Below are 21,471 nucleotides of genomic sequence, written 5' to 3'. Positions count from 1 at the left end.
GGTCAGAAATCATCAACAGGTTAAAACATCAATGGAACATGTGTCTTAATTACCTAAGAATATTGGTGATATATGTTTAATATAAAAAGGAGGTAGGATAATTAAGAAGTTTAGAAACTAGGTTGTTCATAATAGTGGGAGAAAAAAACTTGCATTTTATGACTTAGCTCCTTTATTGAACACCAGTATTACATAACTAAGGATGACATGGTTTTTGGATTGATTCAATCAGCAAGTTATGGAGTGAATAAATGTTACTTTTTATAGAAAAATAGTTAGATATACAGTAGGGCAAAAAAAGTATTAAGTCAGCCACCAATTGTGCAAGTTCTCCCACTTAAAAAGATGAGAGGCATGTTATTTTCATAGCTACACTTCAACTATGAGACACAGAATGAGAAAGTAAAAAAAAAAATCCAGAAAAATCACATTGTCTGATTTTTAAAGAATTTATTTGCAATTTATTTATTTATTTATTTTCTGTAAGTCGCCACAAGGTTTTCACACACTATTGCTGGTAGTTTGGCCCATTCCTCTATGCAGATCTCCTCTAGAGCAGTGATGTTTGGGGGCTGTTGCTGGGCAACATGGATTTTCATCTCCCTCCAAAGATTTTTTATGGGGTTGAGATCTATAGGCCACTCCAGGACCTTGAAATGCTTGAAGCCACTCATTGAAAGTCAAGTTTGAGCCAATTAAAAATGATTAAATCAGGCAACAATATCTAGAACGTAATTGAATGAACGTAAAAAATCTGTGGAACTAGTTGCTAAATAATAATTAGTTGAAAGCACTAGAAAAGTGCAGGTCCCCCCATGTGGTTCTGGGATTTTTGCTCACCGTTCTTGTGATCATTTTGACCCCATGGGGTGAGATTTTGCATTGAGCCACAGATCGAGGGAGATTATCAGTCTTGTATGTCTGATGTCTTTTATGAGATTATCTTGTATGTCTTCCATTTTCTAACTATTGCCCCAACAGTTGATTTCTTCACACCAAGCTGCTTACCTATTACAGATTCAGTCTTCCCAGCCTGGTGCAGGTCTACAATTTTCTTTCTGACGTCCTTTGACAGCTCTTTGGTCTTAGCCATAGTGGAGTTGGGCGTCTGACTGTTTGAGGTTGTGGACAGGTGTCTTTTATACTAAATTTCAAAAAGGTGCCATTAATACAGATAACGAGTGGAGGATAGGAGCCTCTTAAGTTACAGGTCTGTGAAAGACAGAAATCGTGCTTTTTTTTGTAGGTGAGCATAAACTTATTTTCTACAATAAAATGCTAATTATAATGAATATAGTTACTGAAACACTAAAGCAACCATTTACAAAATCTACAGTGTAAAAAAAATAATTTTAATTGATAAGAACTGTCTGTCATACAGTCAGCAAGCTGTGCGCCTAAACTGTCAGTAGCTTGCATAATGAGGGTCTTGCATTTTTGTATCATTGTGAATGGATAAATGCATTCCTGATTTTCTTTTTAAAGTCAGGCGTTTCTATTTGAGCATGCATTTTGTAAGTGGTTTCATCAAAATTTAACTTACAGAATCATAAGTTTCAAAATATTTTTGCAGTAAAAAACAAACAAAAAATACACGATGTATTGGAGTTCATAACCCGTTGGCTACATTCATATGGCTTTTTCATCTAATTGGACGGTTCTTGAACAAAGCAAGCATACTTAAAAACGCTACACTTAATATTTATGCCATATAAAGATGAGGGCAGATTACCCAAAAATGTATACATAATTTACACAGAGATACATGTAATGCCACAGTTATATTTAGTTATTATTCAATCTCACAAACTGCTCTTTTAAATATATATTATATATATATATATATATATATATATATATATATATATATATATATATATATATATATATATATATATATATATATATATATATATATATTAAGAACTGCATGGGCAACTTTCAACAAATGACAACACTACTGACATCAAAAATGAAAATTTTATTCTGAACTTAAGTAAAAACAGTAAAGCACACTGGTATGCAGCTTAAGTCACTTACAAAATTTACATCTGAAGATGCTTCATGGTGCTAAACGTGAAATATTAAACAAAATCAGTTTAAGCTGAAAAGTGTACTTTAATGGTCAAGACTTCTCTACTTCTCTACTAAACAATATACTTTTGTTAAACTATCCATTGACCCACAATTGTAATCGTTTAAAAAACAGTTAAAACATTCTAAAACATAAAAAATACACATAACACTGGTATGATATTAATAAATATGGCAAAATATGTTTTGTATCTGTATAGCACACCTTTTAATGCATTATCAAATTGTGCTTAAAAATATCAAACCCTTTTAGTCATTCTAACTGTTAAAGTGAATACTATGTGAATAGAACACCTTTTTAAAGCAAGGTTATCTTCAAGCATGAAATAACAGTAAAATATTCTAACACAGACATTTAATATAAATTAAATGTTCAGAGACAAATCCCTTTATGGTGAACAAACAATGTTGTGACTGAGGATTGAAAGATGGGAAGTGAGTGGCAATGTTATATACAGAAAATGCAACAGCAATTCCATGAGTTACCTTTCGTATTTCCTGTACACTATCCCTTTTTGTCCTCCCTTCTCTCCCTCCCTCATTTTCTCCTTTCTCATTGCACTATGTGCAGTTTCAGACAAAGACAGAGCAAAGTATGTCCAAAATATTAAATGTAAGGCATGAATGTTCCTGCAGCAGCACAGCCCACATCAAACACATTAGATAAATCACAAGAGGAATTAAAAACAAATTTACACACACTAAACAGTTAATATCCAAACCCTTTTTGCAAAATGAGAAATGTATCCCTCAGGCACTGATGGTTATTCCTTATATTTTGTATTTACCTTTTTATGTGTATATTTTAACATATAATCAAAACTGAGTTTCAACTGTCTCTATTGTAGAGATATTCAATGGGCACAGTAACAGAAATTAATGTTCTGATGCACTGCCTTAGCATACTGTAACAAAATGTGCAAGGATATGTACAAATGAATAAGAGATGAATGATCCATAGTGATCATCTGTAAATCTTTGTGTGAGTGTGTCAGTACCTATGTAAGCCATTTATCAATGCAGGTTTTATACACAGTTTCATTGGAGTGCCAGAAGATATGTGCAACACCTGCAATCGAACAAAGAGCCAGATCTCCTCGAGCATACAGCGTCTTCAGCCCAAAAAAGTCCATCAAAAACACCTGCAAAACATGCCAGAGTCATGAAAAAAGCTAATAAATATGACCTAAGTTATAGGTCAAAATAGCAGTTCTATATATTGTGAATACAGGCACATTTAAGAATGGGATAAACAATGGCTAGCTATGCATTAAACAATTTTAATGCACGACATGGAGGCAAAAAAAAAAAAAAAAACGGCACAAAGCGGACTAAATTCAAAGCGTTAATACATAGCTAGCCGTGGGCTTCAGAAAAGTATATTGAAAATCTCTTATACCAAGTTTATTTGCCAGTACTGACAACTTAAAGCTGTTAATTATGTTTGCAGCACAATATTTGACCGGAAGACTGAAAATTATTAGTTATTATATTATACATTATACAGTTATTTTCATCAGTTAAGGCTCATCAGATCTGCGATGTTACCCCTGTTGCAGAAATGAAGTAGAAGGGCAGCTTTGATAAGTTCATGGGTTCCTGAATGTTTCTGTGTGTCAATGTGTGTGAGAGATGTATAGAGCGCATTAATATAGAATGGTGATTATACTGAATTAGAAATACCTGGGGATTAAACAGTTTAATTGCACACCTTCCAGCCAATCAAAATCGAGTATTATTCAGACAGACTATTGTATATAAAGTTATAATTAAACACAATACTATATTTGCAATGCAGCACAGCCTTTACTTAATAAAAGTATTAAGGCATTAAAATATCTAAATAATTTCTGAATAGACTGTATTTCCTAACAAGGTAAAAAGTTATCTTATATGGGTAAAGTAATGTTACATTGACCAATCGATGTCTAGGACTGCAACCATGTTTAGAAGCAAGAAAATATAAATACATACATGCAATTAATTTTAACACTTAACAATGTTGTCGTCAGAGGACATATCACTCCAGAATTATATAAAAAGGCTAAATAAAATTATGCTTACTTTCTGGTTTTTCATCTCAACGACCGTCTCATTATCATCATAGAAACCAAACTGACTGAAAAATAAGAAAATGAGACATCATAAAAATCCCTTGAGAATAAATAGTATTAAATGACCATCATGTTTCAAGCTTCTGAAAATCTGAGCTATAAGTTAAAAGACTGATTTAAGCAACCTTGACTGCCATGGTGTAATGACCCCATCATCAGGACCACCAATCAGCACCAGTTTCTTAATGCGTAGAAAATTTTGTTTCCAAGCTGTGCAAGGAGAATATTACATCAGAATCCAGTAATAAACACTGTAAACAATAAAAGTCATTGACAAAATTAAATCTGGCATTTAAAAGGTTAGTTCACCCAAAAATGAAAATTATTTAATTAATTACTCACCCTCATGTCATTGGACACCTGTAAGACCTTTTTTCATCTTTGGAACACAAAAGAAGATATGTTTGTTGAAAGCTTATGGTTAAGAAAGGCTTCAGATAGACCTCCATTGGCATACAGTACATTCCCACTTACAAGACCCATAAAGGCACTAAAAACTTCGATACAAAGTCCATCTCAATACAATGGTTGTACAACAATGTTACAATGCAACAAAAATAGTTATTGTGCGCAAAAAAATCAAAATAATGACTTTATCCACCAAGTTATTGACGTGAACTCGACGCATGCGCGAGAATATGACGCAGAGACGCCATTCAGATACATGACCCGGGAGAGCGAAGAAGAGCGCTGCTATTGCGTGAGTTCACGTCCGAGACCTACACGGAAGACAATAACTTGGCGGATAAAGTCATTATTTTGATTTTTTTTTTGCGCACAATAACTATTTTCGTCGCATTGTAAAATTATTGTATAGCCACTGTAGTGAGATGGACTTTGTATCGATGTTTTTAGTGTCTTTATGGGTCTTGCACTGAATGCCAATGGAGGCCTATCTGAAGCCTTTCTGAGCCATCAGCTTTCAACAAAAATATCTTCATTTGTGTTCCGAAGATGAACGAAGGTCTTACGGGTGTCCAACAAAATTAGGATGAGAAATTAATGAAATAATTTTCATTTTCAAAAATTTTCATTTGTGGGTGAACTAACCCTTTAAAACCACAGAAAATCACAATAACCATCCTTGTAACTCAAGATGTACTTTTTTTTTGTGGCCTTACTAGTAGAGTTGGGATTTGGTCTATCATTGTTCAGTAATGCCAGATAGTCACTGCTGTTGATGTACATATCTCTGTGATGAGGGTCTGAAGAAAAAAAACACTGAAACATCACCATATGTCTTAAAGAGATACTAGAATTTTTCAACATAATATCATTGCTGTAAACATAAATGACCACTCAGTGCTTGATTAGTGTTGCTAGTTACTATGGTGTTCTGAGTGCTTTTAGTATGATTTCATTCATTCAATGTTCATAGTACAAATTATGCGGGTTAGTTCTGTACTCGACTTTTTTACTGTTTTTACTCAAACCAAATGTAGGAGCAATAGTAACAGTGGTGTAAGCACCATAAATAATGTAAAATAATGGTGAATTGTCATTAACTTATTCCTTAGATCTTTAAGATCATTGATCAATCATTTGATTTGGCAAGGCAATATTACCCCCCCCCCCCCATTTTGACTGATGCATAAATTGTGTGTATCTTCTGATTCTTTCATTCACTTACCATTCCAATAGTTACAGATTGAGATTTTTTGCCCCACTGCAGTATAGCAAACATGATACAAATTGGATTTGACAAACTGAGGAAAGAGGTACTTCAGATAGTCGGTGTCTATAAAAGAGAAAATATCACTTATAAATAAGAAAAACACAGAAACATTTCTCTCAAAAGAAGTTCCAAATATGGAATGACTTTTACACGACACTCAATGAGCCAAAGCTCTTCAATTCACTGTTTTACCAAGTCAGAAAATCTGTAAATGTGTTTCTCAACAGAACTAAAGAAAGTGCATTACCTCCATACTGACCCGCCTGCGGAGAAGACAGAGATATGAAAGAGTGCACATTATGGTCTGGAAGAGTGGACAGGATTCCCCGACATACAAGGCCACCTGCAGAAGATTAAGACATACACTTGCTTTTATGTGTATACAAGTAAAGATGACACATAAATAAATTAAATATATAACATCAAGAACATGTTCAGAAATTGTATATTTTTCCTAATCCTTTGGTGTACCTAACTTGTTATGGGTCATACCATGAGTATAAAATGTTTCAATGATATGAGTATACTTATTTTTTAAGTAATAATTCAGATTTGTATTATTCTAAATAATATTTATGCAACAACTATGAACTATCCATTTCCAGTTTAAATATATAAATACCTTTTGTAAATCATTTTTAATTTAATTAATAAAATTATTTAATTATTTTTAAAACGCAGTATTTAAAAGTCAGTATGAAATAAAAGTTGGAATTGTCTTCCCTATTGTGACATTTATCCATGTGAAATGGCTTCTCGAATGAGAAAAAAACAACAACCTTGGGTTGGGTTGATTTTGTCCATCTGTAACTGATTGGATCATTGTGGTTTGATATTGTTGTGATCTTATGTGGTGACAGGTTGTCCTGCCCTCTCGCTGGTAAACAACTTCAGAGTCAAGTCAACTTTATTTTTATAGCACTTTATACAATACAGCTTGTTTCAAAAAAGCTTTACATGAATAAACAGGAAAATAATGATTCAATGATGTAACAGTTCAAGTCAGTTCAGTGTTAATTCAGTTCCACTGAAAAGATTATATTTTAGTTAAATTCGGCAATAAAGCAGCTCTACAGAAAACGGAGACATCATCGTCCAGCTCAGTTCAGTTCTCATCCAATAGTGTCAGTGCAGTCAAATCAGTAAAATTGTTCATTATTAAGTATCCCCAACCAAGCAAGCTGGAGGTGAAAGTAACGAGGAACCCAGACTCCATTAAGTGGAGACAATGAAAAAACCACTTGTGAGAAACCAGGCTCAGTGATAATGATTAAGGCTGCATCACAGAATAGAAATGTCGCTGCAAAGCCTGCATGTGTCTATTTTTCACTCTATTTTAACCATTGCTGTGTGCTTTTTTTCCTGCATTGTGGCTGAAATATTGATTTTATTTCACACAATTATTTTCACACTTACAAAAAGTGCAGATGTGACCATTTTTTTAGTTCACATTTGGCAAAAGTAACTAAGTTTCATACCATTCCAAAGTAGTGACAAAAGATGAGGAGCACCAGAGGGTTAAACAATATGAATACCATTTAAAAAAAAAAATTTTTTTTTGCATTGTGACATCATTTTCCTGACAATTAAGCACAATTGCCAAAGAGCTCATTACTTTAATATAAAAATGCTTTAGTATTAAATACTACCACATATGTATAAATACATATTTACATACCATACAACCACAGTGTACAAATATACATACTATACTACCATGGCTGGATTAAGCCTGGTCCTGTTGTGGACAGCTGATTCACAAAGATATAGTCTATGCAGTGGCATACAGTATAGGACACAGTATAGGACCAATCAAATGAAATAATTATCAACAAAATCCATCTTTGCAGTGCAGAGGAGACACAGACGCGGCATAAGAAGTGTTAAATGTTTGTTTTTCTTCAACATTTAAATATAAAATAATTTCACATTTTAACTTTTGAATGAAAAAGTTACTTTAAATATGAAAAAAAAAATTGCCAACATGTCACTGTCTTAATGAGTGAGTCATTCATTGACCGATTTATTCAACAGCTGATTCGTTCAGGAATGAAGTGACTGTCTTTATTAAAGGGGTCAGTCATTGAATCATTAAAGTGCCCCTATTATGTTTTTTTAAACATTCCCTTTTATGCAGTGTGAGATATAGCTGTTGTATAATATGTGATACAAGTCGAAATTGCAATATAAATAAAGTTATTGCCTCCCAAAAAAAAGAATCGACTCAGAACTGCCTAAACGAGTCGTTTGTAATTCGAATCCCACTGCATAGCGGTACTACGTCACTAGAAACACAAAATTTGCATAATACCCGTCTATGTTGTCCATCCCGGTACTTGTCCCACCTTCAAACATGTCATTTTACTGATGATTGCTTGATTAATTATGATTAGTCATTGATGTATATATTTAAAAATACTGAAATAGTTCTGCAAATCAGCTGTTGGGCCACTATTACCTAAAACCGTGTCTATTAACGCAGATTGTCTGTTGCTCTTACTACTTTAAGTAAAGATAAAGGATAGAGCAAGATTTGCTTTGCAAACTTTAATGTTACATCAGTCATTCACATTAATGCTGGGCCAACGTATGTTATTGATGCAGTTAAAACAATAACAGTTTCCCACATGTTCACTGCAATAAATTTGAAATATACACATTGGTTTGTTGATGGAAGTAAATGCGGATGGGGAGGAATTACAGAAAAATCTCATAATGTACCTCAAAATGAGTAGTGTACCACTAAGAAATGTCCTGCTCAAGTCATCCTTGCGATGGAGGTTCAAGTTGAGTAAATGGTTCCAATGTTTTAGCATCGGAATGTTTAGCATCAAGCATCGGAAAAAAACAAAATTGTCAGACATCCATTTAATGCATGTTTACAGAGGAAACCTACTGAAAACAGCTCTGGTTGTTCTTTTTACTATGTTTCTTTTCCTGAATGAGAAATATCTTCAGATGATTCAGCGAGAAAGAAGTCCAAATAAATTCAAGTAGATTCAGGCCGTATGTTTTGCAAACCCGTTTGACCTATTTATAATTTAGAACGTGATTTAAGGGTCAAAATGTGTTTTTTTCTTTAAATATCCACATAAACAACAAATTGTTTGTCATTATAACAACAGTACACCCCGTTAATATATCCCTGGGCCCCGCACATCTTGTCCGCACAGGGCTTCATACCCCCTTGTGACGGGCATGCATACAACTGCTGAGCTTTAGGAACTGCAAGCACTGCAAGCGTGGCGTTTCTGTTGCGTGTTAGCCGCGAGACGGCTGCCTGCCGTTTTCTCCTTCTTTGCACACCAGAAGCGTGTCTGACGCGGCGCTGCTGCTGGTATTGATTTACAGGGAAGCCCTATACTTCATGTTAAATATAAATATATTGCCTATTGATACAGCAAAGACAATGTTAGCAGTAGCCTACTGACCATACATATCTATGGTATTGACGGCAAAATAGGCTATTTCGTTCTGTATTGACAGGATTAATATTTCAAAATCGATAATTATGTCGTTTTTTTTATTATTCTAATTAGGCCTATATCTGCATTTATGTTAACCTACAGACTTTCAAACATGAAAATGTCATATATTAATATGTATTCGTGTCAAAATGGCATATGAACATCTTTTCCTATGCTATTTTGCCTAGAAACGCTTCGAACACGCTCGCGTGTCGCGTGAAAAATAGGCGTCTCTTCTATTTGAAGCATGCGCGCGTTTTCCGTGCGGCTCGGACCGCGCATGTGACGCAGGCAGTATGCAAGCTCTAACCGGTTAACATGGGAGCCGAAATAAAAACGGACACGCCACGCAGCAGAGACGCTCACGGCACGCTTGCAGTGTGTCCCCGGCCTAAGTTTAATGGCCGTTTTGTTTCCGACAGGCGCTGTAAGCAGTAGGCCGATTCCAACAGACTGGGTCATCTGGACAGTTAGAGCATTATAATCATAGACAATACATATCGCCAACACCTAAGCACATTATATTGAGGGGGGGGGGGGATGCATTGTCTATGATGATATTGTAATTATTGTTTTAAGGAAAGAACATTTTGTAAGGACATATCATTCATGTCTGTGAGGCCAGTATTTTAAGCTGTTTTACACTTGAAATGAAACATGAAATGAACAGCATGAATGGAGTTTACACATGCATCACCGTCATTGTGATGTGTATTGTGAAATGTTTAATGGGACTTTGTATATACTTGATATCTCCGAGATACAACATTAAAATGTTCTCAAAGCTAAGCGCAACAAATAGCAGAACAAGCTGTAATAACTGTTGTGCATGCATGATGCGCAGAGCTCCTGCTTTCAAAACTGCTTGCTTTAATTTATTTGCATAATTTAATAATCTCATTTAATAATCTGGTGTGATTTTAAACCGTCTCCGGCATGATGCCTCCGATCCTTCGAATATTCATATTTAATAATTGTTTAATCGACGCGTCATCCTCAATAAACCCTGTAAATGTAACTTTCAAAATATTCCGATCTAATATGATTTCTGACCTGTAAGCTTGCCAGAATAATAATCATACACTGTTTGTTATTAGGCCAGAGGAGAACTGGGACCCCGACTGAGCCTTATTTCTCCCAAGGTTTTATTTTTCTCCATCATGCCCTGGTGGAGTTTTGGTTCCTAGCCACTATCGCCTTTGGCTTGGCCTGCTTAGATGGGGACACTAAAATTTGATCTAAGTTTTCAACTAAATATCCAAAAAAATTACTACAAACCACCAATTTAAATTACTAAATTAACTATATAATCTATATCATTGAGCTGCCCACATTGTGGCTATATGATAAATGTGAAATTGATAAAGCTGATCAATTGATAAACCGTTTTCTCCAGGGCAACTGTACAGCCGAATCAAATTTTGTTGCAATATTTTCCTGTTTAACACTGTGAAGCTGGTTTGAAACAATCATCATTGTAAAAGCGCTATATAAATAATGCTGACTTGTCTAATCATATTTACAGCTCCTAACTTAATAAAACCTGTTGTGTTACTATGAAGTAGCTCAAAATGTAGATCTGTAGGTATAAGATACTTTATCTGAATTAAATACAAACACATCTCTCGCTTTTAATCACATTCCAGCAATTACTCCTTCGTGTGCTGTATAGGCTGTCAACCCTGATTTAGTGTATTTAAGAAATGTAATTTCGGCAAAGAATACTTTTAAAGCAACCTACTTCAGTGTAGCTAATATGTTACTATAGCATCCCATTTAAAACTGAGAATTTTAATAATTGTAATGTGATGATCGAGTGTGGATACCTAAATCAGAGAAAATCATGTGCGGGTGGACGGCTTATTTTAAAAAGCGGATTTGGTGATGTAAGAGCTGATCTGCGCATCTCTAGTATGCCCATCTCTACTCTTGTTCTTGTTCCAAGTTACCTTCCTGTCCAATATGTTTTGCTTCTTACAAAAGCCACAAAGCCTTCCAAGAAGACAGTAAAGGCTTGTGTCATTGCCTAAGCTGAAACTTGAAAGTTAAATTGCACAATATAAATGCAATGTTTAGGCCTTATTATTATTCATATTACTGTTATTTTAATGTATAGGTTGTTGGTGTAGTTTTAGGTTGTACTATGCTTACATTTTTAAAGTAATTTGAAATCGATTTTTATTTTTATATATTTGTATTTGCATTTTGAATATAATATGGCAATTGAATGCAGGTTTAGTTCACAGATATTAATGTATGCAATTTTAGCAATAAAACAAAACATTTCTAAAAAGGAAACAAATTAGTTGTTAATTATAATTTCTTATTTTCTAGTGTATATTTAGTATTACTCTTTAATAAAGAAATAGTACTTATCAGATTACTCGATTAATCAATGGAATAACTGGTAGAATACTCGAATACTAAAACAATCGATTGTTAGCTGCAGTCCTAAAGAAGATTAAAGAAAATAGTACAATCCCTGCGGTACAATTAAAACACTCCGCAGGCCCTTAAAACAGCAGCCAGAAAAATGGAAGAAAACTAATCTGGATGTTTTGGCATGATTGCGGACAGAAAGGCCGTAAAAACGGCTAGATCTGCATATTTCTCAACTCAGTTAGAAGAAAACAAACAAAACCCTAGGTAAAATTAACAAAAAAATAATAAAATAAATAAAACAATAATTCTGACATCTGAAAACAGAATAGCAGTAATGACTTTATGAACTTCTTTACATGCAAGATTGATAATATTAAGGAGAAAATTAAAACTATGCAATAAGCTTGCTACAATAGTCAGTGCCGGGGTTACTGGTGTTCAGACTCAACACTGGTTACATCATTTGCATACCGTGGCACCACCCCAACAGTTGTTTTAATTTTGTTAGTAATAAAATTAAAATTAAATAACTTAGTTCAGTTAGAGAACAGACTGTACAAACAAAAACTAAATGTGTCTGCTTAATAAAGTATGATCTGAATGAGAGTCTGTGCACAAACACAGCAGGAATCAGATCTCATTCATCACGAGAGTGAAGAGCTGACAGATAAGATGATCGCTGAAGATTTGCTTTTAAAGCAAAATGTAAAAGTGCCTATTTTAAGGGTGTTTGTCATTGTACTGTGCTGTTGTTTTGTTTTTCATTAAGAATAATAGGCTAATGAACCCACAATTCAAGCAACCCACCCCCAAATTGGCGCTAATTCTAAACAAACTAAAATGAGCGCGGCCTCAAAGAACGCGCATTCACAGACAAACTGTCATTCACAGTGTGTGCACACTAGTGCGTTTTCAGTTCATACATATGGAACTAACTTTCATAGGAATTTATTGAAACCACTCGCTTTGATCCACTGCGTTATTAATGCCCGGGCGGCCCAGTTCACATGTTACTTTTGGTTAGATTGAATTAGTGATTTAAAAGCCCAGTCGGTGATAGCAGTATTACCGGTGTTGATTACCAGTCCAATAACTTTGGGAAAATGTCCTCAATTTCACATCCCTAGTATGCAGCCATCTACTACAGTATCAGATCAGACTAAACTTAATTCATCTAAATCAACAACATGTATGCTCAACCCCATACCAACTAAGCTCTGAAAGAGATGCTTCCAGAGGTCATAGAACCTCTTCTTAAATGGTAAATGGACTGCATTTATATAGCGCTTTTAACAGACCCTATGGCCATCCAAAGCGCTTTAGATTTTGCCTCACATTCACCCATTCATACACCGACGGCGATGTCAGCCATGTGAGGCACCATCCAGCTCGTCAGGAGCAGCTGGGGTTAGGTGTCTTGCTCATGGACACTTCAATACTTAGTCAGGTGGAACCAGGGAATGAACCACCAACCTTTCGGTTTGTAGACAACCTACATGAACCACTGAGCCACTGCCGCACGCAAAGCGTTAATTTATCTTAATATCATTAATGTATCCTTGTAATGACAAGACCAAATAAATAATCTGATCTTGTACCGAAAACCTTTAAGCTGGCTATTATTAAACCTCTTATTTAAAAAAAAAAAAACGATTCTACAGAATTAGTCAATTACAGGCCAATCTCAAATCTACCCTTTCGGCAAAAATACTAGAAAGGGCAATGTCCTTACAACTATGCTCTTTTTTGTTTTTTAAAGAAATGGTGTCTGTGAGGATTTCAAATCAGGATTTACAGTATCATAATACAGAGACTGCTCACATTAGAGTTACAAATGATTTGCTCTTATCATCCGATCATGGTTGTATCGCTATAAGTGGTACTTGATCTTAGCGCTGCATTCAATATTATCGACCACAAAATCCTTTAAACAGACTTTCAAATTATTTTGGCATTACTGGAATTGCATTGGAATGGTTTAAATACATACTTATCTGACCATCATCAGTTTGCAGCAGTAATGAAGAGATGTCACACCGATCACAAGTTCAGTATGGAGTACTGCAAGGCTCAGTGCTAGGACCTTTGCTTTTCACTCATGCTAACCTTGGAAGATATCATTAGGAAGCATGGTGTTAGTTTTCATTGTTATGCTTACAATTCTCAGCTCTAGATTTCTTTGTGACCTGACGAAATTTACCAATCCACAAGAACGGAATGCATAGCTGATAAAAAAAAATAGATTTTTGTTTAAAGGTCCCATGGCATGAAATTTTCATTTTATGAGGTTTTTCAAAATGAATATGAGTTCCACTGTCCTGAATATTGCCCTAGAGTTTTTGATCTGTGTAAACAGAGTTCTGGCTGATTCGACAGCACCACCACAAACAGTGAGTAACAATGTTCATTAATGCCTGATCTGGGATCAGTGATTTCTGACGTGTAGCTAATCATTCAACATCACACAGACTTTCTTTCTAAATCGTTTACTACTGTCAGTCCTGCCGCTGGCCGTCTTGATGTCCTAAGCATAATGCATCAGTGAATGAAGTCAGGGACTTGATTCAAATGAAACAAATCTGTTATTTAAATGATTAAACTACAAACAGCATTCAAAAAACATCCTTTATAATGTTCCGATCTGTCAATCAAACGTATATCTGCATTGCACACTTGTCCAAACTGCAGTTATAATGAATGGTGCTGTTATGCTCAAAAGAAGCTCTTCCTGTATTCATATCAATGGCGTGTTTGCGGTTAGCTGTGGTGAAAGCATTTTGCGAGAGAAATAAGATTGCAAAGTTCTCTTGTGTTTATTGAGCTTTCATACAAACAAAATAAACTTGCGCTCTCAACAACTCGGTACAATAACACTTTCTCAGCACTCTTTCCCCAGCTCCGTCTCTCTCGACTGGCAGTGCTGCTGCTGCTCGTGCCTCACTAAACCACACCCTCTCCGTACGCAATCTCATTTAAAATGCAAAGATGTCAGCCAATCACAACAGTGGGTGTTTTCACTGACGTCTCACAGCAGACACGCCCCTTGAAACAGAGCATTCAAGCCAGAGGGCATATATCAGTATAGAAAAACTGCCTTTTATTTCTAAATTATGAATTTCTTTTATGTAAAAACCATACTAACAATATAAGTACACCTCAGGAAACATTATAAAAAATAAATAAAATAAATATATATATATATAAATTACTGCACACACTTTCAATGCAAAATGCTGAACAGTTAGTTCATGCATTCATGACCTCAAGGCAAGATACTGTAATGCTCTACTGGGTGGTTGCCCTGCTCGCTTAATAAATAAGCTGCAGCAGCTCGAATTCTTACTATAACCAGGAGGTATGACCATATTAGCCAGGTTCTGGAACACAGCACTGGCTCCCTATTTAAATAGTTTGCATACATTTTAAAATCTTGCTAATTACTTATAAACCACTAAATGGTTTAGCTCCTCAGTACTTGCACAAGCTCTTAAAGCATTATAATCAAGTCTATTGCGGTCTCTCAATTCTGGCCAGTTGATAATGCAGACAGTTGATCCTTTTCCTATTTAGCACTTAAACTCTGGAATAGTCTTCCTAGCAATGTTCGGGAAGCAGACACACTAGACTCTCCCCTGTGAAGGCCTCCTCGACATGACATCCAGTGGCACTGATCCTCAACCAACCTATCTCCTGAGTGATGACTCATACCTTCAACTGGACAAATATTCTGAATATTTCGAATCTGACTTCTGACCTGTAATGTTTGCCTGAATTATAATCACACACTATTTGTTAGTTGGCCAGAGGAGAACCTGCACTCCGACTAAGCCTGGTCTCTCCCAAGGTTTTCTCTCTATTCTGTCACCTGATGGAGTTTTGATTCCTTGCCACTGTTTCCTCTGTTGCTTTTGGCTTGCTTAGTTGGGGACACTAAACATGTAAGGGATAATCCATGGCTAGCCATGCATTACAGGATTTTAATGCACAATGTAGAGGCGAAGAACCACCCAACGCGAAGCCTCTAGGTTGTTTCCCTAAGCTACAGCTTGTTAGTTAAGTAGAGCCATCGAAATGTTTTTATATGAACGAATTATCACATTCATTTAAATTAATTATTAAAAGAGAGAGAGAGAGAGAGAGAGAGAGAGAGAGAGAGAGAGAGAGAGAGAGAGAGACTTTTAAACACACCTTTATTTATATTTACACTATAAGACATTTTTCAGAAGAAAAAACTTTTGTTTCATTAGGTCCATTGGTAAATACACACATATATCCATTCTAAGAAACCATACAGTCACATAATCAAAAGTAAAAATTACAAAATCTCATTAATTTTTTTTTTTTTTTTTTTTTTTTTTTTTTTAAATACACAGTCACATAACCTCATAGATTTAAAACCAGCTCATTTTCATAATCCACAGAGCACAAAACATCATTCAAAGCCCAAATTTCAATAAATCTGTCCACATTATTCATTAGTTTAAAGTATGCAAACTCTGCCTTGATTCTGGTTGCTATAAGAGCTTTTAAGACCACCTCAGGACCTATCTCCCCCTCTCCTTTCATTTTTCTCTTCCGGGTTAACCAGATTGCCATCTTTGCTCCACCAATCACAAAATTAAATAACGAGATCTTTTTTCTGTCTGATGCAACATATTTTGGTCCAAAAATAAAAAATTCGTTATTAAAACCTACATCCCAATCTCTAAACCACCTATCTAAGACCTGAAACAATTCGCTTAGCCTTAAACAATGTAAAAACAAATGATCTACCGATTCTTCATCGCCACAGAAAAGACATTCTTTCCCTACAGTGGGGTCAATGTGTGCCACGTGTCTGTTTGTAGCTACCGCCCAGTGTACAACCCTCCATTGGAGATCCGCAGTGCGTTTCTCTATGGGGGGTTTGTACAGGGACCTCCAGCATCCTCTAGGGGACGAGTCTGGCCCAAACACATCTGACCACTTAGTCTCTTTGCAGTCTTTGAGCACGTTATAATGGGACACCTTCACGCAAATATTATACAGGGCCTTTTTTGAAACAGTCTCAATCCCTGAGAGAGAGAGAGAGAGAGAGAGAGAGAGAGAGAGAGAGAGAGAGAGAGAGAGAGAGAGAGAGAGAGAGAGAGAGAGAGAGAGAGAGAGAGAGAGAGAGGTGCATGCATGCGTGCGCGAGCGATCTCTTCTTTTTGTATGTTTGAAGATCCTCTTAGGCTTGGAGGTGAAATTATGTTTCACTATGTTTCGCTTCACGCAAAAATAATGCTTTACAGTAACGGACACGACTGTTAATGCGTTATTCGTAGTGACCCATTAAAAAGATTTATTTTCCTAGAATGGGTGACGTAGGCTATTACAAAACATTCAGTGGCACATGCCGATCAAATACAGAAGTGACACAAATAACATGTTTGAAAAAAATATTAGTGACTTTAATGCGTTTTATTGACATCTAAAATACAACAAAATTAGGTTATTTATTAGGATTTTGGCTCACGAGTGAAGAAGAAATTGCTCGCATTTGTGCCTTGCCGAATTGTAAAAATTTGCAGTGAACACTTGACTAGCTTACAAAGACACAACACAGCCGGGCCAGTAGAAGAAAAATGCCATTCCGTGGCTAAAGATGGGTGCAGCCACTGTGGAGGTAATGTAATCTTTATTTATCCTTCCATTTGGGCACAAAGGGCTTGAGGAAAGATGTCCAGTAATGAAATAATAAAGCTTTACACACACAACGCTCTTCCCCACTGGATCTGCCTTTTTTCCACTACCGCTGCGTTCCCACGGGACTTCAGCGCGAGATAGAGCTAGCCGTCTAAAACAGGTGAATTTAAACATGGCTAAGTGGCTATAAACGCATCTTGTCGCGTGAGGGACCTGTTCTTTTTGGACAGACATTTTAATTGCATTTTGTGTCTGTTAAGAGGCACAAAGACACCCTTTACGTGCATGCCCCCAAAGCTGCCGTTTTAGCTGAGGGGGGGGGCTCTGGGCATTAACTGTAATAACTCTGTGTTGCAAGCACCAATCCGGTTCGCTTTTTTTTTCTATACTTTTCTATGTTATTAAAGGTCAACTCGCCAGAGTTGTCCTTTAATAACATAGGCCTTACGTTATACGTATACATATCTATGGTTGATACTATCACTGTCACTCTGTTTGCAAGCATAACTGTTTTACTATGGTTACCAATGTTTATAGTGGTGGATTCATTTCGAACTGTAATCAAACTGACTGGAACTACCTGTGCATTAAACGGTTTTTACTGCACACCTTCCAGCCAATCAGAATCTGAAGTTGGCAGTTTGATACATGCAAGTTAATTCTTCAGTTCAATCTTTGATTGCTAAAAGGGCACATAAGTTCCTGTAGAGAGAGAGAGAGAGCAATACACAATCTCCATTTTTTGCCAAATAAATGAAAAGAATGTCATCAATGTCTTTCTTCTCTCTTGCTGTATGAACATCTCACCTAGCTTTACTCAGAGATGGTCAAGTTCAGTTTGTGCATGATATAAAAATTTTTTTTAATGCTGTGTCCTAAATTGTGGATAATTAAGCTATATATCATATGCTGAAGTAAATATCTGGAGTGTTAACAATTAAAAGAAAAAATAACAACAACAACCGTACAGAACCAAAAACCGTGATACGAACCAAACCGTGTTTTTTTTAAAAACCGTGCCATCCCTAATATGCACCCAAATCACAATCATCCATTGTAGTTTTCATCCATTTTATTTATTGTTTTTGGTATTTATTCAAGTGCATTTTTTGTTAACAGACTGAATGTCCATTACTTTTATTGTTTTTGGTTGTTTTGTTCATTTATTGTGGATATTTAAAATGTTTTCCATTTTCAGTGTTAAATAGTCTTTAGAAATACAAGTTTATTGATCTTTGAAAAGGTGTACCTGCATTATTATGCCATTATCATTATTTTAGATGAAAATGGTCTCAGAACGACAATATTATCGTTTATCGCAATAACTTCTTGGCCAATTTATCGACTGTCAACACTGCATATTTTTTGTTATTTTGACCAGTTGTTGCTTTAGGCAAATACATGCTCTAAATTACAATATTTTTATTTGGAATTTGGGAAAAACGTTGTCAGTAGTTTATAGAATAAAAAAATATATGTTAAATTGAACCCAGAGAAACTGATAATTTTGCAGTGGTCTCTTGATTTTTTTTCAGAGCTGTATATGGACGTATCCAACTGTGGGGGGTACAGTGAATAAGCTGAAGTCCCCAAAAAATGACGTGTTTCTTTAAAATCAATAATACAAGTAAAAAATCTAATTGAATAATACTTCAAACCTTTTAAGGAGCCGCAGGAACCCTGAGAAATTTTTATTAGCAATTATTTAATAATTTTGCTAAAATAATGTCACAACACAAATAATCTTTACAGGCTTTTTTAAAATATCAAATTATTTCCTTCTAATTTGGGGGTGAAATATGGCCCAGACATGTTTTTAAGAGATTTGACCATCCAACATACAAGTTAAAAAATGAAAAGTTATGTCGCTGCCTTTTGATAGTTTAATACAGCATTCCAGCCAAGCTTAAAATTGCAGAACAGGAACATATATAATAGGATGAAAAAGTGTTTCTTATCGCCACACAGCAAACCACGGAGGACTGTTATCTTGTTGTAATGCAACATGTGATGCACTGACCTTAGGCAAATCTATATTCACAATCTTCATTTAATTCTTAACACACTATTGTTTTGGTTACAGACCTTGTGAGTAGCAGATGAGGTGGACGCCATCAGCTGCATTCTGCATGATGGGATATATGGCTTCTGCAAAGCCCTCCACTTGCTTCCAGAGTGGCTGCAGGCTGGCACTACGGTCAAACAGATCTAGGACAGTCACATTAGTGCCTGGATGAGACTGTAACCAGATAAAACAAACACAAATGAATAGCTTACTAACTACCACTGCCTTCATATTCAATCGGAATTATCATAAATACGAGTTCCCTATAAAGAAAATTAGACATGAATGCCGTCTTAAGTTGTTTACCACTGGGAAGCTCTGGGATAATTTTGACACCCAAGTCACGGAGTTGGGCAGTCCATAAACTTTAAACAGGAAAACAACGATTGCTGCTATGATTGGTATTTATTTCCACAACAGCTACATACTCTTGTTAATATATTTACATGAATAACCATTTGACACACACACATATATACATATACACACAAATAAATATATACCAGAAATTCGTGAATCATCAGCAAGCTGACTATCTAGACAGTGCAGTGAATGTAGGTTGTCAATAAATGGGATGCTGTGGGGACCACATTTTGGCATATTGGAGTTACATGTATGGAACGTTTAATATGGCAATTCAAAACGAATGTTATATAATTGTATATTCTCACTGTAACATGGTACCACCACAAAACTTTTTGTCCTTATTATACGTTTTTGTTACAGAGTTATTGTGCGTATATTGACTCTGCAAATTTACAGACTTGATACTCTTCAACAGCTCTTAACAGTAAAAACAGAGTAAACGATAGGTAACACATATCACATTAATGGTTTACCAGGTTGATGAATCGGCGTAGGTTGATAAAGTCAGCAGAGCTGTCGAAGAGCCCGTGAACGACGATCACCGGTTTATACGCGACACACACACACACAACACATACAGCAATCAGCGGCCACACAATCTTCATCATCACAATAACAATAAAGATAAAACACAAAGTCTTATATATAAATATAGGTAAAATAATGTCTAAAACACTACAATAAATTTAAAACTCTGAAAATCAGAAGTAATTCCATAGGAAGCTAGGTATTTATGTTACTGCAAACGCAGTTGAGCTATAATCGTACACCTCCGTCTATCATATTACAGTAAATGTATCTGTTTGTGATGCTTCCGGTTAGTGCATCAACAACACAAGTGTTCGCTACGTCACTTCCGGGCACAGTTGCCTTCCCCGGAATGAAGCGGAATTCGAAATATACCTTCATAACCTGGTCAATGCAATATGCAAAAATAACATTTTTTAAGCTATTTATGGTTAACATTTATTACTGATAACATGTTTCATTTAGTGAGTGCCAGCCAGCTGTAATATCATTAATACATTAATATTTAAAATAGTTGTAATAAAACGGCCAAATTCCATCAAATACTGGTTTCCAGTAAAACAGTAATATACTGTAGAAAATAATTAATTCTTGGCAGTTTTGGGACCTAGCAAGCAATAATTGGTCAACCGTCCAATTAAAAAAGCAACCATTTCACCATCTCTGTTTTAGACCCGATAGTCCTGCTATGAGTAACCCACTTCTAGCCAAAATAACCTTGAAGTTGGAAACAAATTATGTTGTTTAAGCTAAAATAGATTTATGATATCCCCTTGTGTAAGCAAAGTCAGTGATTAGGTGTTTCAATTATTTCACATGTTCATGTTGCATTATTGAGCTGGTTAGACATAGGCTATGTGTCTATTCAGCCCAAATTTTGACTGGTTTTAGCCTAGATCCCAGGGCTGTATTTGGACAGCTATTAAATGAAAAATTGCTTGCTGGGGAAGGTTACATAAAAATATTGTTGGTTTAACTAAAAAAAAAAAAAAAAAAGTAAGTCACACTCAAAAAAATGATTTGTTGAATTTACTTAAAAAATATGTGGTAAGCGGTACACAACTATATTGAGCAATTTTTTACAAATAACAATTTAGTTATATGAACAAAAAA

At 35.5% G+C, this 21,471-nt stretch overlaps 1 protein-coding gene across 1 annotated transcript; it reads right to left on the bottom strand.

Moving 5' to 3' along the window:
* Window positions 1-1,966: 1,966 nt before the first annotated feature.
* On the bottom strand, window positions 1,967-20,695 carry ppt2b (palmitoyl-protein thioesterase 2b). Its single transcript, XM_067425765.1, has 8 exons — window positions 20,304-20,695; window positions 19,485-19,638; window positions 6,131-6,226; window positions 5,839-5,946; window positions 5,330-5,413; window positions 4,334-4,418; window positions 4,159-4,213; window positions 1,967-3,236 (listed from the first exon to the last, which is right to left on the bottom strand). The coding sequence occupies exons 1-8, from the start codon at window positions 20,436-20,438 to the stop codon at window positions 3,093-3,095; spliced, it is 861 nt and encodes a 286-aa protein (XP_067281866.1). The 5' UTR covers window positions 20,439-20,695; the 3' UTR covers window positions 1,967-3,092.
* Window positions 20,696-21,471: the final 776 nt, after the last annotated feature.

The sequence above is a fragment of the Pseudorasbora parva genome, chromosome 19 (assembly GCF_024679245.1).
Source record: "Pseudorasbora parva isolate DD20220531a chromosome 19, ASM2467924v1, whole genome shotgun sequence".
Classification (NCBI taxonomy): domain Eukaryota; kingdom Metazoa; phylum Chordata; class Actinopteri; order Cypriniformes; family Gobionidae; genus Pseudorasbora; species Pseudorasbora parva.
Note: the sequence above shows the minus strand (reverse complement) of the source record. Positions and strands in the feature narration are given on the sequence as shown.